Source organism: Amia ocellicauda, chromosome 10, assembly GCF_036373705.1.
Source record: "Amia ocellicauda isolate fAmiCal2 chromosome 10, fAmiCal2.hap1, whole genome shotgun sequence".
NCBI classification, from domain to species: domain Eukaryota; kingdom Metazoa; phylum Chordata; class Actinopteri; order Amiiformes; family Amiidae; genus Amia; species Amia ocellicauda.
Window position 1 is genome coordinate 8,581,065 of NC_089859.1, and position 20,386 is coordinate 8,601,450.

The following is a 20,386-nucleotide window of genomic DNA, read 5'->3' on the forward strand; positions in this document are numbered from 1 at the left end:
CTGGGGGGAAACAAGGCTTTAAATAGACAGGTGCGCTGCAGAAGGCAATAATTAAACCATTTGAAGCAGTAATCAATGGACCGGGAGTTTGGGCAGGGATGCGGAAGCAGTAATACCACACTGACAGGCTAAAAATAGCAAAAGTGATCAATATTTAAAGCTGAGTGACTAATGGTCGGAAACAATTAACAGTAAAAACGGAGTATGAAGACCCTGCTAATTGTAACTTATAATGTAAATCAGAATAGGCTGCAGTGTAGTTTTATCCTGTGTCATGCAAATCTGCTTTACAGTTTACAGTTCACGCAGCCAAAGCAAAGGCCTTTATCATTATGTCGTATATTTCGTGTTGTGATTTTCCTTGTGGTGCTTTCTCTTTTCTGTTTTTGTGTTGTTGTCTACTACACACCGCTGTTTGCTGCAACTACAAATACGACTAAGAATAAGACCAAGAACACACGTGATCCATGATAACGAAGGAGCAGCGCAGTTTAGGGGAAACGTCTCTTTTTTGAGATGTCCTCTGATTGACAGCCGACGCCCCGCCCCTTCCTCCAGTGCTTCCAGCGCTGGCCGCAGTCTGCATGGATTCGGGTCGGGCACGGAGGAGGCTTTTGAACCACAGCTGAAGTTTGTAAGTCTTAAGTTTCCTATCTTTTAAGGCGGTTATAACTACGTTTCTGGATCTTATGTTGAGCATTGCTGGAGTCTCAGTACCCGCCTTTCGATTTGAACAGTCATTTATTTGTCTGATCTTTTCCTTTCTTTTTTTGTTTTACTTCCCAAAGTGGATGAGCCGTGGACACTTCAATGAGCGCGTTTGAAGGTGCTGGTGCCTCTAGCTTTTGCTAAGGGAATGAGCTTTGCCGCTGCTTGGCATTTACTTCAAATAATCCGGGCAAAAATGAAATTCTGGTACGTATGGCCGATGCACTTATATAAATTATATGAGAGAGAGAGAGAGAGAGAATGTGGTTTAGTTTTTTTGTTAGGATTTAAAAGTGAAAAACAATCACTATTAGATGGATATGAAATGTCATCAGGTATGCAATATTATTTTATATAAAAAATAATAATGTATATCTGTTTTTTTTCAGCATCTTGTTAATACTCTGTGTGCACTTGGCAGCAGACCCGGTCTACGGGGTAAGTTGAATGCATTTATTAGGATTACATTTTTTTGATGTGCAATGTAATGGAAACATTTGTTTTTCTCCTACGACACACCTGGGCATTTATAATCACCTGCCAGTGTGGTTAAATATGTTCTATTGTTCTCTACTATATGTCTGTATAGTTCAATTAACCTGGAGGTTGCACACAAACGTCTTAGTTGAGGTGTACAGGACTGCAGATTTAAAAGAGCGCAAGTTAATGCATGCAATTTATTTGAATGTGCGGTTTATTATTAACTCGGAACACGTTCAGGCGTAGTTGTATTTATAGCAGCTGAACTCCTACTTGTTTTAAACTAAATGGTGGCCGCATGGGCTACATTACATCGAGTTATTTCAGCGAAACATAGTCAGCCTAGATCAGATGTTGGATTGATTCTGGTGGAACAAAACAACTTATTTATCGAGATAGTGTTTGATATGTAGGCGTTTATTGCACTGTGGATCATTGGATGTTTTACTTAAGAGCTGAATAAGAGAACTCAATTCATGTTCAATTCATGTTCTAGTATTACAAACAGGGCGAATGGATGCCTATAAAGTGCTACTGCCTTGAACACCTATGTTTGCCGTATGTTTCTAAAGAATACAACAGCAAATTAGATTAAATATGTCTTAACATGCAGTCAAGACATTCAATACGCACACTTACATGAATACTGCATACCAATTTTGAAGACGCATTACTGTACAGTACACTCATTCTGAAATTCCGATATAAAATGTATATGTCTTTATCATTGCACAGGAGACCCGTATACAAGTCCTTGTCGTTTGAATAACCTCTTAATATGTGAGCTGTTCAAATGTGGATCATCACAGTCATTTAGCTTTGCTCAAATTAATCGTAATCCACAGTGATAGTACCCATTTGTAATATTATGAAATGCATTGCTTTTAAAAATATTGCCAATGTAGAGAGACTCTCTAAATGGGACAGTCGTCCAAAACACTTGATCTGTTGAAGTGTGTGGGTAGATTGGAGTAATTTGGGTGAAGTTCCTGGTTCAGCAATATTAGTGTCCAGCCTGTTGGATTTGGACGCACAAGCCCACCACGCATCTCTGTCCCTTTAATGTCCTGCCAGCTGCCGCATTCTAATGCCCCGCCTACTTTATGAATATTAGAACACTATAATTAGATACGTTCATTTCCGTGGTGACTTACATTTCAAAACATTAGCTGTGTGTTGAATAAAAACTTAAAGCTACCAGAATTTCAAAGCAATTAGGCAATAATGGATCTTTTAGTAACTTATTTTCCATTTAATCCATTTGATATTAAACTGTTCAGTCAATCCATAGAAGTTCCAACTTGCAGATTTCAGGCTAAGATGGGGTTTTATTTGTTGCATGATTTGTTAATCATGTGTTAATGGTGTTAATCCTATCTCAGTTTCATTATGAGATTAATAATAAAGCAAGTCCAATAAATATGATGTCAGAGTGTCAAGTTTGCCTGCTTTAAGTCTCCTAATGAAGTTGCCTTGAAGAAAGATTGCTTACTGTAAGGCAACAGATGCTGCTGATTTTCTCTGAATGAAATACACACAGGGACAGTATTATTTGTAAACCTAATTTAAATACAATTTAAATAATTCCACATGCTAAGTTATTGTTTTGTAACTCAAGGGTTCTGAATACAGTCTGCTCACACAATCAAACAATTAAAGGTTTGTGTAGAGCATTATAGTGTAACTAGAGTATTTGTTTTATTTATAGTACAAATGCATGTGCATAACAGCCAGAAGAACACAGAGTAACACATTTGTCTTTTCAGGCTTTACATAAGTATGAACCTAAATAATAAATACAATAAAAAAGACTGATTAGAAATAGCTGTATGTAATTTAATACTATTTTATTTTGTAATGTAGTTAAAGTTTTCACTAACAATTTGTTCTGGTACTTGGTAATCCTAATCAGATCAATATATTTGGATTCAGTTCAGAGCTTTGCTTTGGCTGTATTGTTTGTAATGGTTATATAATACAATATATGTGTTAGAATGGTTTAATTTAAAACTTTTGTTTTTAAGAAGATTTTTGACATTTGTGGACATAGATGATGATTGCAAGGTTATTCATGTTCAACCATAGCAAGATATGACCAGAATGTGGTCCTTATGCTGTGCAGCAGCTACTAGACAACTGCTGAAGAAAATAGTTGGGACTTCATACCAATCAGAAAAGGATAAATATCAAAACCATTATTTGGGAATCTGCAGGGCAGAAAAAAAATACTATTCTTTAACTGTACAACCAAAGCCTATAAGAAGGTTTAGAGCTTGCCGTGTTTGTATGAAACTTGGTTCAAGGTGCACCAGGGCTGTCTCTGCCAACTGCACAGTGCCTCATCACTAGAGCGAAGAACTTCTAACATATTACAGTTTCAGAAAATGTTTTAGGGAGCATCATGGATGATCCCCATTGATCTCCAAGTGTTTAATCAGTGTAGCTGCTAAAAGAAGGCTAACATTTGTATATTGTTTATGCACCTGTTTCCACAACAAGCTTTCTATACTTTGTTTTAGTTGGTGATAACCCTTGTCCTCATGCAGTAAGGGATATGCATAGTTTACTCAAAGGGGGAGGAATCATCAGGAAAAGCCTATGTAGTTGTGTGATTTCCAACCCATTGACCATCCCCGAGATGCTTTGGAAGATCTTTTGCATCCTAGCAACACCCTGATGTAACAGCTCCACAAATGTGATCTTACAGTAATATTTGGGCAAACTTTCTTGATGATAATCTCTGCAGTTTTTTGTAAAGGCATTGTAAGTCCAATCAATTCATTTATGCATCTTAGACATTATAGAATGCTTGTGGAAACATCTTAACTCTTTACCACCTCAAGTTTTGATTACTGTGTGGTATGATGGATTTGCTGTTTTCTGTTGCTTTTGTCTAGGGAATTCCCTTCAAAGCTGTCCATGCTCATGTTCTAGAAAAGGGTTTGCCCATGTCAATATTCAGGCTGTGTGTCTTGTCTCATTCATGTATGAGCATATCCAGTTTCTGGTAATACAAAAAAAAGTGTAATCAAATAGAAAAGACTATAAACGTATAGTTAGGTCACTAAAACCTAAAAGATTGTACAATAAATACAATAAAAATGGCAAGCTACAGAGAGGAAATTATCCATTTGCCTGAAGAGAAATGTATTTGATTAATGCATACTACAAGGGCTCACCTTTGGCTCTGAAACCTACTCACTGAAAACAAAAATGATACAGAAATCAGAAAACACAAGAAAGCACAGAGATATGTATGCTTGGAATAACAAGAAGAGACAGAAAAACTTTCAAATGAATCAGAAGACCAAAACGTGAATGGGTTGGACATGATAGGCCGAACAGACCAAAGATGGACAGAAGAAGCTATATATTGGATCTGAAAGAGATTTAAAAGACCACATAAAATATGGGAAGATAAAAAATGTGACCTGGAAAAGAGATGTTTAACATTGAAGACATCTTGAGGAGCCTTTCACCCAGTAGTGGATTGATACAGGCTGCTGCTGATGAAATTTGAGTGTGTTTGGCTTTCCCTAAGTACCCAAATAACTATATTTTCTGGAAGAAATGGGCACAGCACATTAAAGGGCCTTACATTCAAATTGTAACTTGAACACCAAAAGATGTCCAATACAGAAAAGGAGGAAGGAGTGCATTCTGTTAATCTGTCCTGAGATGTTAATTTTTTGGTTATTTCACATTCAAAGGTAGTTAGTCACTGCTTCTGTTTTGTATGTTTGTGGATTATGTGTTACCAAGGAAGAGGATGTCTCTGCACCAAACTGATGAAGGTAACAGGAGAGTGGAAGGCACACACCTCTTTTTCTTCAGTGTGTTCATTCAGCTTGTGGGAAAGTGTCCAGCTCTATTTCTTGCAGTGCTGTATTGTTTTGGCATGTGCACTGTCTTGCTGTGTCTGGGGCAGACTGGCTGTGGAGATGTAGCCCTCTAAAGAGCCTTTCAGCTGACCAGCTGCTGTCTTAATTGCTGGTTGTAAATTCTCATATTTTTCTACCAACCTGTTTCCACATTCATTAACTACATGGTGTCTAATGACTCTGCAGGTGTGGATTGTTTATATCAACAGCACAGTGTCTTTTAATTCTCTTGCATTTGGATAAGCAATAGACTACATGACTGGACTAATATGTATGTGTGTATATGCATATATAATATATTAGATTGGAAAAGGGGAAATATAAAATCATTATAATCCAGAGCATTGATTACACCATATAAGTAAGATTGCAACTGAGAGAAGCCTTGGCCCATCATTTCGCATACATCATAATTTTAAACATAGGTTTATTAAACCTATATTTATCAAGAACAAAAACAAAAAGGTACATTGAAGGAAAGGTGATGCTGAATGTAAATTAATAAATTACCATTTTAAACCAATTCAGATGGAAAACTGAGATAAGTGTGGAATTTAGTTAAAACAAATGCAAAAGCAGGCCCTGTCTTTTTAGCATGGAGAGGGCACTGAGAGGAGTATGGTGATTTTAAAGAATGTAGTTTAAAAATACCTTTTTCAAAGTAGTGGGTTGTGAGTTGGACCCCTAGTGTGGTCATGGAGAGGTCATAATGGAGTTCAGAGGGCATTATGAAAAGGTTAAAATTGTATTGTCTTTCAATGCCCTACACAAAAAGAATAGAGAGAAGTTTGGTCTGCCAATTTAACGCTGTAGATTTTCTCAGTGCTTACAATCACCAGGTGTCTAATGTAGAAAAGATGAAGCATGTCATTAAAGTGCTATTCATTGAAACCAGTCCAGGCTCATAATTCGGCATTTTTCTGGCTGAATGAAACCCTAACCATTTAAAGGTCAGCACATTTGAGTAATTTTTGGCTTTAATTATTATAAATAAGTGTTGTGGTTGTGTGAAACTTTTTTCTTTTTGCTGTTTGCTAGAAATACAGCTGTAATTCAGTCATAGTCAAGGTCATGATTTCGTAGCACTAGAAAGGATGAAAACTTTACTTAAATGTTACCCATTTTCCCAGGCTTTTGTTAGCTTATGTTACAAGAAAATCACTCCATGTCCTTTCCAATCATTGTTTAGTATCTGGAAATGGGAAGACTATCTGCTTTAGAGACTTTATTGAGCTTAAAATGTCGACACCAGCTGTCATCTCGGATCGACTCCATCCTGTGGAAATTAAGCTTCAATAGAATTAGATCCGATTTGAAATGACACACTTTTATACATAGAATTATGTACAGAATAGTGTTTCGGTTTGTCTTTGTAAAACTAACAAATCAATCTGAATTCTTGCAAGAATTATGCTAATAAGGTCTAACTATATGTTGTACTTTTACCAAATGCATTTCAGAGGACTTGAGTAGTTATTATGTAGTAACATATTGTCCCAGGTAACATATTCTGAAATTAAGCCAACTCTGTGGAATCTGAGAGATTTTGCAAGAAAATCAGTTTGCTGTAATATTATATATTAACCAAGACATGTCATGGCAGATTGACTAAATAATGTTGAGTAACTCTACAAACTGAAGTACAAACTGCATACCTCTGGTCTGAAGTTCTTTATTCCTCAGAGCCTTTGTGATGCTAGGGGCTTTTTTTTAGAAAAAGCTGTTTTGTTCTTTAAGCATACCTCTGGAAAATTCCTGGTTGGCTTGGTGGAACTTGTTACAAACTTTTCCCAGCTGCCTATCTCACCTCTAGAAAATTCCTTCTTAGGTGAGGCAATATTATTTGCATTTGATTTGCAGTGTTTCATGCAGGTCTTGTAGCCTGAGGGAGGACATTTTAACAGGAGGCAACTTTTCTTTGTTGTCAACTATTAAAGCCAGAGGTTACATTTTTTCAAACCACGGTTGACGAATGCTGCACCTTTTCAAATTAAGACAAGTCGAATACTCTGTGCACTAAGATTGAGTAGATTATTTAACCTGCTTAATGAATAGCAAATTACACTAGTTTTGAAGTCAAATTATTTCTTGCATCAGTGTTCTTGTAATACACAATTTAAAGCCTTCATAATTATACAAATAAACCTGGCAAAGTTCTGGGTAACATAACAAAAGATTATTTGAGCAAGATCAATATGCATTTCAATTTTATGATTGCTTCTTAAGGCAATTCTAATTATAAGTGTAACTGTAAATAAATTCTATAAAATGTGATGTGTGCAGAAATAAATGGTTTCTGATATTGTTATAGTTGTTAACAACAACAATAGTTTGAGTCTTTTATTTTGACAAATAAAATACTGACAAGTTTAAATGAGTATTCCACCAAAACAGACTATGTGAAAAACCCTTTCACTATTAAAGTACTTGTACTGTTACTCAGATACGTAAACAGCTTTCGATGAATTAAAGGAATGTTAAAGCAACAACGCGATACCACTAAAAACCACAAACTCAGATTATGGTCTAGGATTACACAAAAAAGGAATGTGGCCAGTTCCCTGTCACAGGTGAGAAGGCAGTTTCTTCATCACATTTAGAAAAAATGTTCTCAGTGAAGCCTATTTATACAGTACAGGTACATAAACAAACAAACAAAAAATGAGATTTAGTTTCAAAGCAATTCTGCTAATACTAATTAGTAATTTTCAACAAGTCCAATCAGTAGGACTTAGTGTTCCGTGGGAGGGACTTAGTGAAGTGAATGTGAATGAACCTGGTCTCTATTATGTTAAAACCAACGCACATGTTTCCTTAGTGTAGAGACCTCTAGCGGTACGCATTGCCAGACTGAAAACATTATGCCCATGCTTTTGTTTGCATGTGACTTTTAGATAGTAGTATATAATCACACCACTAAAGCAGCAACATGAATCCCAAAAGGTGGAAAAATCACAGCTGGCTTATGCTTTCATTCTGTAAGATGATCCTGCTTCACTTCGTTTGTATAGCTGGAATCCTTTTTTTCTTCTTTCACCTCCCCACACCCCCTCCTCCCCAATGTAACAGATCTTGGAAGATGTCTGATACACTTATACTGTCATAGTCCATTTACCCGTTGAAATAAATCAGTCCCCTGAGGAGCATTAGAGAGACATCAGATCAGCCCTTTCTGAAGCTGATTTACCTGGCATTAAAGCGGTTCCATCTCTCCCTCCAGAGCTTTTTCACTGACCAATTTAGTAATGGTTACACCTGTCCCAATTTCAGTGATCATTTATTCATCCAGTAACAAGGAGGTGTCGATCGGCCAGTATCCATCCAAGGTACAGAGTAGTACAGAAACTTTTAAACTCTCCCCCTTCTGTGGGGCTTGTATGGTTCATTTTATAAAAGCTTCCACATCTGGCTTGACAAGTGTTTAGTCAGGAGTGGTCTGTTTAGTTTAACTTTGACGGTGAACTCTTCCAGGATTTATTCACTTTTTATGTGGTGAAGAAAGGAGGCAGACGATTAAAAATAAAATAAAAAAATTAACACTCACATTTAATGGCGATGCAGAGATCTGTGTAACCTTGGTGAACTGATGTAATTCACTGCTCCCAGGCGCTTTACTGTACAGGTTGTAATTAATTGCTATTCACAGCTAATTGTACTCCTGCACATTGCTTGATATACATGATTTTGTACTGTTTTGCTTAACTATTGTGCACTGTTGTACATTTTTATTTAAAGCACTCTGCATGGCTGGACTATGTCACGTACCTTTTCCCAGATCCTTGCATATAAAGTTTTTGAATGGGAGTTGCCTTGAATAACATGGACTAAATTTCCTCATTGCACTACCCCATCCCTTATAGCTTAAGATCTCGTCCCTGTATAACATTACATTACCCTTTGATTAATTTATATCCTTCAAAAATATAAAAGGCTCTGTATGATGTATGCCTGGTTAAAATACAGTAGGAACAATGTTCACAGATATTGTGAGAAATCCAAGCATTTTGTTGTAAACAAAAGGAAGTGACTGTAAAAAAAAAAAAAAAGCAGTCTTTCAATAGCAGTAAATAAGCGTTCTTTACACAGATTCATATGAAGGCCCTTCTGTCTAATGGGAGTTTAAGATAATGCCCTGGAGGTGTGTTTGTCTGCTTTTTATCCTGGGTTTGACAAGGGGGGATATTTTGCACTGTTGTTATAGTAGCCTGCTTAGTTTGAAGAAAAGCGAGTCCTTGAATCGTCTTCAAGATAGCAAGGATCCCTTGAAGCTATGCTTTTTTTTGTTTATTTTTTCTTCTGCTGAAGAGGATTACTGCTCCCTCCCTCTCTCCCTCCACCCTTGTCTCCAGGTGTTTTTCTTGAGTTATTATTCATTCAGCTCCACCCTGCCGTGTCTTGCATCTTCTTACCACAATGTGTGTGTGAGGCAGGGAGCTGGTGGGGTCCACGGCACACTTCTTAACATGATCCCAGAGGAAGCGCTGTGGCCTGTTCATTATCCTATTTGGTTAATAATAAGCCTTTTTCTTTGTTTCTTTTCTTCTGAATTCTTCAACGGTGATGTCAACATCAGTTGCTTTTTATAGCAGAGGAAGAGTCAAAGCATAATTGGACTTTGGTAAAGGTGCCAAATGTAATCCAATCCCAGTCATACCAGCCTGCTGTTTAAATACATACTCTTTCGAAATGGTGGATGGTTTAAGGACAGGTAGGAGACCTGGTTCCAGACGGTTATATATCAGTTTTGAAATTAAACAGGGCTTGACTAATATGTTTGGAAGTTTTACCTCCATCTGTACTCCACAACAACATTGTTACCCCTCTCCCCCCTTCCCCCAACAAAGAGTAGCTTTTGTTGGACTTGCACCGCTCCACACAATTTTTTTTTATTATTTGTCATCTTTCGAAAGCCAAGTTCACTTTTCTGTTCTTCTTCTACATATACATGATATGTCTCAGCGTCTTTCAAGTAGGGATCTTGCATCTCATACACCGGTGAAAAAGGAAAGGGAGGAAAAAGTATGAATGACTTTTCTTGGATCTTTTTTCTATTGGGTGAATGGTGTAGGAATTACACCAATTTTTATATGTGGTCCCCCCAATTTTAGGGGCTCAAAAGTATTTGGACAAACTAACATAATCATGAATTAAATTGTGAGTTTCAATACTTGGTTGCAAATCCTTTGTAGTCAATGACTGCCTGAAGTCTGGAACACATAGACATCACCAGATGCTGGGTCTCTTCCTTTCAAATCCATGTGGTGGCATATAGAGCCAAAATGATGACAATTGTGTCACTGTCCAAATATTTATTAACCTAACTGTATAAATGCTTTATTAGGCAGTGCTTGTGCTGTAGAGTTCCCAGAACTGTGTGGTCTGCCGGATGTATTAGACACCATGATACAGATCCCATTAGGCAGATTTTACAGAGCTTTTTCTAAACATTTCAAGACACTAAATCAAGATGCTAAGATGCAGAATTTTCATTAGCTGTCTCCTGAACTTTTTTTCCACCATTATAATTGCTGTAAAGACTGGCCTGTCCTACAGAAAGTTTCTGTAAGGAGCTTCCTCCACACAACACACCCTTTTCCCATTGTATTCATAATTTTGAAATGGCACTGTATTTAAGCTGCAGTTTATATTGAACCCAGTTGTGATTTTGTTCTTTGTGTACACATAATGAAGCACATGTGCATGGACTATAGCAAATGTAAATAGGAGAATAGTTTTTAGGTTTTCAAAATTCCTTTTTATTTTACACCACCCTGTCAATGATTTCACTTCAGTATTCAGCAGGAGCTGTGTTTGGAGTATACAACTGTCAGTTAGCACACACACACACACACACACACACACACAAATTTAAGGCAATCACATTTTGCATTTTGTACTGTACATTCCTTACTAACTGAGCTTCTGAAGGAACCTGAAACAACAAACCTAAGTAAAAATGTGTGTTCATGTCATTCCACAAAAAAATAGTTTTTGATGTACTTTTCTCTGCCACATACAGGTCTGTACTTAACACCCCCCTGGGGCTCCTGGAAAATGACAGCATGCAAATAACAGCCTGGCAGCTAATTTAAAGGTCACTTTCCCATGTTTGTATTATTTGCATGTATAAATTCCAAGGTTTAAATGAATACATAGATGGTGAAATAAAAATTAAAACTTTTACTGTCTGAGAAATGTTTTGCTTAATACAGTACAGTACCCCCCCCCCGACACAAACACACACGTACACACATACAAATACATCACAGTCCCTCAAATTAACAAGAATACATACACAGTCCCAGATCATTAGAGAGAGATAGCGATAGGTAGATAGAGATGGGTAGATGAATTGAGATAGAGATAGATATATAGTAACCATTTTGGAAAAGTATTTAAACTTCAGTTTGGTAACCCAAAAAAATGTTTTGGGAACCTGGCTGTGAATTGGGTGTAAAAGTAATTAAGAGTCATATGCATGATAAAATGCTACAAGCGTGAATTTCTGCAAGATAGTTACTCAGCAGGACACGGCCATCCCAAAATGTTAGCAAATCTTAAGCACGGCAATAACAGACATTAGTCTCAGCAGTTGAAAAATTAAGAATATTTGTAAGAGTTTTTATCTATTTAAAATAAATAAATATATAAAAACAATGTGGAAATAAATGGACAATAAAAAACAGAGATTAGTCATGGCTAAAGGGATTAAGAGCAGAACCTTGCTGGGATGCTTTAAGGCATTTTTAAAGCGGAGGAACAGTGAAGGAAGTAAAGGGGCTGCCAAAGAACTTGGGGCAACCTTTTCAAATTCAGAGAAAACGCTAGGAATTTTAAACAGAAATGCAATACAATGAGATTACAGGTGGGTGGTAGGACAGTTGAGAGAGTCATCCTCTTGTATTTTTGAAGGTGTTCAAATGGGTTCACATTGAGAATGAAGACCGTGTGGATAAGCTGTACAAACACCAAGATGTGGTCAAATGAGTTTGGATCAGACTGTATGTACAATTTTCTGGTTTGGCCATATTTGAAATGACTGTAATGACTTCTGCACATCAGGTTATAAAATAGGATTACGTACGACTTAGGGAAGATGCACGGAAAGGCAAAAAGAAGAGGTCAGAAGAAACTGAAAGAACTAAAGATGTTTATCCTCAACTATGCCTTACTGGAGACTAGCAGTTTTTGTATGCTTACTTCATATAGCAGAACACAGATGGAGCACAAATGGAATAAATATCACAGTTATTAGGTATGATGTTGTGGATTATTTTTTCTTCCTTTTCCTTGATTGTAATGCTCCAGGGTTTCCAAGGAATGTAATGATCTTTGACAGCTTCCAACACATTACATTACATGAGACCTCTGTGAAGATAAAAGACCACCACTATTCTTAAGTATTTATCCTGAAATAAGGGTGCATTATTTAGAGCTCTCTGTTGCTGTAGCTACAGAAGTCCACATCATGTATGTTAGGAGATGATGGAAAATCTTGAAATTTGACACTCATTTGTTTTAGAGCAGGACTTCATTATGGTTTATTCTGTCAGAGCTATGTTAGAAATAAGTTCTCCCTCAAAAATAATAATTCTTATTAGACCTAGTCCACTTGTATACTTAAACAAATTACCAAGTACTAATGTTGATTTTGGTCTATTTTAAAGTGAGTGGGATCTAATGTCATTACAGATTTGGCAAAAGTCCTTGTAAACTGATTGGTTCTGTTAAATGTATTCGATTGTCTGGAAAATTCTTCTCTCCTTTGATTCAGAATTGCTTGCTGAGTACAGTGCTGTGATTTATTTTATTTCTTCAAGCTTTTTCACTGGTGTTGGTCTTCTACCAAGTAATTCTTGTAGTAATAATAATAATAATGCCAATCCCTAAGCACTGAGCATGAATCTTTCATTTCTGTGATCTGTAAGGGCAGGGTTCAGGTGTTGACAATTAAGTTAAACACTGTAAAAGTGCAAAAGATCAGTCACTCGGAGCTCTGAACTGTGCTTTACAAGATGGCCACAGTGGGCTTGTGAGGACATGCTTGATGGATGGAACCATAAGTTCATGACCTACTCAACAGAATGTCAGAGAAACTAATGTAACAGACCAAGAAGAAATGGTCTTTGGTGAGATCCTCTTATTTTATTGGTCTGCGGTTTTTTGCACCGTTAACATTGTATTTCTGCACTGGCAACAATGTAAGAGTTTACAAAATGACAGGAGAACATATAGCCCCCTTCCTCACCTGTTTTCTTGTAGCAAATTGTTCCAAGAACCTTTGACACGAAATTGTGCTCTGATGTCAATTGTTGATGGATTGCAGAACATTCCTGAAGTCAGTATGAATGGGGGAAAGGAAATTGTCAGATTCAAAAAAGTTTGAAAGTTCTCCCATGCTTCAGTAGACAGATATGTCTGTCTAAGAAGTATACTATTTATAATCTAGATATCAGAGCTGCCTGTTTTAATAGATATGATGATTAAAATCAGGGGCTTATCATGAATGTATGTGTTCAGAATATTGTGTTACAGTTTAACACTCCTGAAAACCAATTAACAAGTATAAGTTTACCCAATAAATGTCTGTACCAGTGGTTCCTAGCTTTCAGTTTCACTGGCTGCCTAGTTGACTGCTAGGCCACACTTAAGCATAAGAGCTTGCCAGGTAATGGCTTCCACTTTACATGCTGGCTGTGAGCTGAGGCCTTCAAAACTAACCAGATTTTTATATAATGCGTGTTTCTCTTCAAGAGGCCAAAAACTCTACTGCTTACTTTTCTAATTAGGCTGGCATGTTCTGTGGTAAGCCATAATTTCCACAAATGTGTGGTTCTTGTAGTTCATTCCTTGTTTGAGTTCTGTAATGGGTTCCTGAATATATAATATTCCTGGAGAGCAATGAGAAGGAAATCCCAGACACAGCTGTTTTCAGGCAGCATTACATTTCTTTCATATGGTGCACAAACTACAACTTAATTCATAAACCATACTAATAGAAGACAGTTTATAAACTGTAATCGGCTTGAACACAACATTAGCTGGACGTCAGCAGAGCTTTGTAATATAGGAAGTGAATTCAGAGGTTTGTCTGGATTAGTTTGAACAAAAGTGGGTGAGGTGCAAGTGAATGACTCACAATTGCTGCTGGGAACAATTTAATAATTGAGTTCTAAGACTTACAAAGAGTGCATCTTTGTGTCGATGCTCAGGTGTTTCAAGTGATTATTCATGTGGTTTAAGGAAAATTGCTTCTGTTTAGAATGATAAAATACAGGCATATATTTTTGAGACATGTCTGATACAGAGGATGGCTTAGTCAGGACAGGCTTCTGGCCTAGTTTCACATTTGTACCTGTGGATGGATTTTCGTTTTCTTTACATATCTATGCAGCAGCTTTTTATCTGTCTAAATCGAGACGTTTTCTAGTTACTATAGCAAAGATAAAAAATAGCAGTATTCCTTAAATGCCAGATTTCTCGGAGCCAATCAAGTAAGGGCGCCATACATTTTAATATGCATAATGATTTTATTCTGACATTAAAATGTCATCTCAAACTGTTTACTTGATTTACTTCCTTTTTTACTGCCTTAATATATTTTAATTTAATTTACTATTGAGCCATGTAGCATCATGTTACTGAAAAATGTAAAAGGTGACCTGGTATTGCTTTTGCATTGTACCTGGCACCACTAGAACTAAAGTCTCCATAAATCACAGAAGACTCACAGGAAAATCAATCCTAACCAGATTGCGACATTCCAAGAAAATCTTAGTTAACCATCTGTTATTATGCAGGGTAACTACTTTTGCTTCTGTGGAAACTGCACATGCTAGAACAACCTGAATGGTATATGGCGTATGTTTTGATCATCATGAGTCAATGGCTCTGTCTGTGTTATTAACAAAAGAACATAATCAAGACTGCTGCAGATGCAAGAGGGGCATTTGGCCCAGGGTGCATGTATGATTGCTAAAGCTCTGATCCATGATTTTTGCGTGCTGTTTTCAAGCCAGCTCAAGTTTGTCAGAAACCAATGGATAATCTTAATGAACTATGGTGACCTTTTGCTGACTTGCTACAGTTTAAGGTAACTATTACACACAATAAAATTGCCTTTGAAGAAATGTCATTTGCTCAAAAGATACACAAACCAAACAACAACAACAAAAACACAACTGAACAAATAAATTGCATGCTTCCCATATTTGAGTACATTACTCGTACATTACATTACAAGTACATTGTGATGAACTTGGAGAGAAATCAACTCCTACATGATCAGTATTTGGAGATGTACAGTGAGGGGAAAAAAGTATTTGATCCCCTGCTGATTTTGTACATTTGCCCACTGACAAAGAAATGATCAGTCTATAATTTTAATGGTAGGTGTATTTTAACAGTAAGAGACAGAATAACAACAACAAAATCCAGAAAAACGCATTTCAAAAAAGTTATTTCCCTCATTAACATGCAAATCAATGTTTAAGTATTTGATCCCCTATCAATCAGCAAGATTTCTGGCTCCCAGGTGTCTTTTATACAGGTAACGAGCTGAGATTAGGAGCACTCTCTTAAAGGGAGTGCTCCTAATCTCAGCTCGTTACCTGTATAAAAGACACCTGTCCACAGAAGCAATCAATCAATCAGATTCCAAACTCTCCACCATGGCCAAGACCAAAGAGCTGTCCAAGGATGTCAGGGGCAAGATTGTAGACCTACACAAGGCTGGAATGGGCTACAAGACCATCGCCAAGCAGCTTTGTGAGAAGGTGACAACAGTTGGTGCAATTATTCGCAAATGGAAGAAACACAAAATAACTGTCAGTCTCCCTTGGTCTGGGTTTCCATGCAAGATCTCACCTCGTGGAGTTTCAATGATCATGAAAACGGTGAGGAATCAGCCCAGAACTACACGGGAGGATCTTGTTAATGATCTCAAGGCAGCTGGGACCATAGTCACCAAGAAAACAATTGGTAACACACTACGCCGTGAAAGACTGAAATCCTGCAGCGCCCGCAATGCCCCCCTGTTTAAGAAAGCACATGTACAGGCCCGTCTGAAGTTTGCCAACATCTGAATGATTCGGAGGAGAACTAGGTGAAAGTGTTGTGGTCAGATGAGACCAAAATCGAGCTCTTTGGCATCAACTCAACTCGCCGTGTTTGGAGGAAGAGGAATGACCCCAAGAACACCATCCCCACCGTCAAACATGGAGGTGGAAACATTATGCTTTGGGGGTGTTTTTCTGCTAAGGGGACAGGACAACTGCACCGCATCAAAGGGACGATGGACGGGGCCATGTACCGTCAAATCTTGGGTGAGAACCTCCTTCCCTCAGCCAGGGCATTGAAAATGGGTCGTGGATGGTATTCCAGCATGACAATGACCCAAAACACACAGCCAAGGCAACAAAGGAGTGACTCAAGAAGAAGCACATTAAGGTCCTGGAGTGGCCTAGCCAGCCTCCAGACCTTAATCCCATAGAAAATCTGTGGAGGGAGCTGAAGGTTCGAGTTGCCAAACGTCAGCCTCAAAACCTTAATGACTTGGAGAGGATCTGCAAAGAGGAGTGGGACAAAATCCCTCCTGAGATGTGTGCAAACCTGGTGGCCAACTACAAGAAACGTCTGACCTCTGTGATTGCCAACAAGGGTTTTGCCACCAAGTACTAAGTCGAAGGGGTCAAATACTTATTTCCCTCATTAACATGCAAATCAATTTATAACTTTTTTGAAATGCGTTTTTCTGGATTTTTTTGTTGTTATTCTGTCTCTCACTGTTAAAATACACCTACCATTAAAATTATAGACTGATAATTTCTTTGTCAGTGGGCAAACATACAAAATCAGCAGGGGATCACATACTTTTTCCCCCACTGTACATCCCTGTGGCACATTAGTATATGGTGATCTATGTCCACTTAATTCAATACTTGGAATAATATGTTCCTTATTATAATACATTTAATGTATTACTTAAAATGTGTTTCTTTATTAGCAAAATATGTTTTTTTTTTTTTTTTAAATCTGCAAGCCACTATGAAAGGAGTTCTCCATTCTCAGGCATGTCAATGTAGGGAAATGAAGTCTTGGTGCATGGTTGCACTGCTGAGCTGTGTGTATCCCTTTTCTTTGCCTGAAAAGCATTTAATTCCCTTGGATCTCCCCATCCATGCAGTTTATATACGTAGAAACAGGAAAGCACTATTAATTCTGAAACCTAAAACAACACTCTCCTTTTTGTTTTTTCTCTTCTTGACGTGCCCTTGCAATATTACTCCAGCTTTCATGTTCTTCCTTCACACACTTCAGCCAAGTTTTGCACATATTTCTGCAGAGAGGCAGGTTTTGAAAACAGAAAGAAGCTTACCCCCGTACCATCTACACTTCTCACAGGTTTCCCTTATGGCCTTTAAATCACTTGTACTTATAAGAATGCCATTTAATAAATTGCAGTGTTTGTTAGTAAGCTCCTATAAGAATTATTTGCATCCTACTTTCATGTATGTTGCTCACAATATATCAGTGTATTATAACATTAAGCTGGCCTAATTTTGAATAGTATTACAGGTATTATTGGGCTGGTGCTAAAAAGATTTCCAAATGCAGCCGATTCCATCAAGCTATTATTTTACTGTTGTGAAATGAATAGCATTAGGCAGATGCCTTGTCAATGCCCAATACATTTGATGAAAAAAATAAACTCTGTTTACTCCTAATGCTGGAACATTACAGATGCATTACAGTTGATCAGATGGATGTTAGCCATTGTTTTTAAATAATTTATAGGTTTTTCAAATGTATGTTTATAGCACTAAATAGTGGCAAGTTTTGAAGTGTAAAAAGGGAAAATCATCAGTCCTGAATTTATAATCGTTTCACAGTTTTCAGACTGTTGCACTCACTATTTTAACCAATAAATAACCTTTATTGCTTATATTGCAGACAGTAAATAATTAAAGATAATGGGAGTTTTGCCAGTTAAACTTATCCCAGGTTTAGGTGAATGCTTTGAAGACAAAAGACAAGACCTATTAATGTGGACTAATGCTGAGACACGTTACAAGAAGTTTGTTAGAATAGTCTTTGCTTAATTCCACTAATTAGTACCAAGAAATAACATGCTGTATATGCCGGCACAACACACTACCACATTCCTGTGATCTTCAGTTCTCAGTTCACCTTGTGTATCTGAATAGATAATAAGAGAAGAGAATACTTGAGTTGTAGGTGAAAGCAAACGCTGTGTAACATCTATTATAAGAAGTAGTGACTGAAAAAAAAAAAAATAGCATCTTAAAAGTGAACTTAATCATTTTAGTTTATTTTTTATGTTTAGTGATTATCATATTACAAAACAATTGTGTGCCAACAGCCTCCAGATCTAGCAGGCATTATCATTTGATACTGCCTGCTGGAATGGTGAAATGCCCAACTGTAAATTCAATAGCGATATATGACTGGGACTGTTCAGTAACTAACATTACTGGCCAGATCAACTATGAGAGACTAACATAGTTATAGTAATAATAGTAATTAAAATTAATTATATATTTTAGCCCCCCAAAAAATAATTTGCTGTATGTGTATGTCGTTTTTTTTCATTCGAATTATGTTGGGAACTGTTTGTCTAAGTGGAAGGTTACTGGACAAAATATCAAGGTAAATATAGGTTTTTAAGTTTAAAGTTAAAAAATAAACATAATTTTCTAATAGTGGTAGAGCCCTCTCGATCCAGGCTGTAATGTTTTATAGATGACCTCGACTTTTGTTAGAACCCTCGCCTTCGACTCCAGTTGCAGTAATTTATCAAACGTTCGAGCCCGCATCGACGAGCTCTATTGCTAAATTGTTTGGAACTTCAGTGTAGTGTTTTCAGTTGTGGTTACTCTTCACGTGTCATTAATCTCATGGTCACTGAAATGTATGTGGATACTCGTATGGAAGTTACGTCTAAAATCCATTGGTTGTAAACATTTATATTCATATGGTAAATTAAATTGCAGGAGAACTCATTAAGTGTCTATGTATGTTAAAAGAGTAGTTTTTATTAAGTGGATTTGGGGGAGCCGTTTTAATGTCCTCACCACTTTGAATTTGGCATCATGTAAATATTTAAAAAGAGGAGCATAAACAGTGAACAACTGGATGAGCTTCTACACTCAACATAACCATTTAGGAGACATTCACACCAGTAGTGAGTCGCCCTGCATAGTGGTAGGAAGTAATTCATGAAAATATAAGCCTCTGATTCAAAATGTACACACTTCTAAAAGCAAGCATCGCTAGAATGCAGTCTGAAAATAATATATTTATGTTTGTATATTAATTTGTGCAAAACTTTTATTTTATTTTAATTTCAACCTTTTGTGTGAATGTATACAAAAAGGTGCTAGGCAAAGCTCATTTAAGTCTGCATAAACAGGCTAGAATTCCCTATTTCCAAAAAATCACAGAGGGCACTAAAAGGATGATATTCAAAGCATTTTTATTGTATTGTAAAAACTGCTCTCTTCTCAGTCCAAACAAATTCCTGAATAACTTTCGGACCTGTATTCAAGAGGAGATGGCATCATCATTTAATTGATACATCTTCATGCCATAGTTTGTGTCTAGATTTGCATCTTTAAACCTCTGGATGCTTATCTTCACCTGACCCTAGGAGTGTAGCAGGAGAGTATTTCAAGATACTTTTTCAAGAGAGTTCATACCCATCTCTGAACTATATGATGTGGACATTGGGTAGTACTCTATATGTGCATCAGTGAGGAGAGAACCCCATTAGTTTTAATACTGTTCTCTACCTCACTTAAGCTTACAGTCCTTGAGCTAATTAGTTAGTCCATTGAATAGAATCCCAGTAACCATTCAGGCATGTGGTGAAATTCCGTAGACTTTCATATCCATGGGCAATTTAATTAAAATTGGTTCAGGGGGAATATTATTATACTCTTCCAGTAATACATCAACAATTTAAAAAGTGAAAAAAAGTGGAAGCTGTCACAAAATGTTGAAGATATGGACACATGCAACAATGCATGACTTGCATACCATTGATTTAAGCATTTTATGTGTTTGAATGTTATTTTGAATTATTATGTTATTCTATGAAGGGTATTATATCATTGATATTTTTAAGTGGATTCTGACATAGGAGTAGATGTAAGTACATGAATTCTATCATAATTAACAAACCACAAAAAAAAAGATAGTTAAATGCATCTGCTTATGCATGTCAGAAACTTTTGATAACCCTTAAAACCAAAAGCTTTGGTTCCCCATTTCACCCCCTGCCAGAAAAGCTCTTCAAA

The 20,386-nt window shown here is 37.0% G+C and overlaps 1 protein-coding gene across 3 annotated transcripts in view; it reads left to right on the forward strand.

Annotated features, from left to right (window-relative positions):
- The first annotated feature begins 543 nt into the window (after positions 1–543).
- Positions 544–20,386, forward strand: part of col4a6 (collagen, type IV, alpha 6) — a 111,008-nt gene continuing 91,165 nt past the window's right edge. For all 3 annotated transcript variants that reach the window (XM_066714883.1, XM_066714884.1, XM_066714885.1), the window contains exons 1-3: positions 544–634; positions 789–915; positions 1,098–1,146. In XM_066714883.1, coding sequence (XP_066570980.1) covers positions 857–915; positions 1,098–1,146 — 108 coding nt within the window. In that variant the 5' untranslated portion in view covers positions 544–634; positions 789–856. The remainder of the gene's footprint in view (positions 635–788; positions 916–1,097; positions 1,147–20,386) is intronic.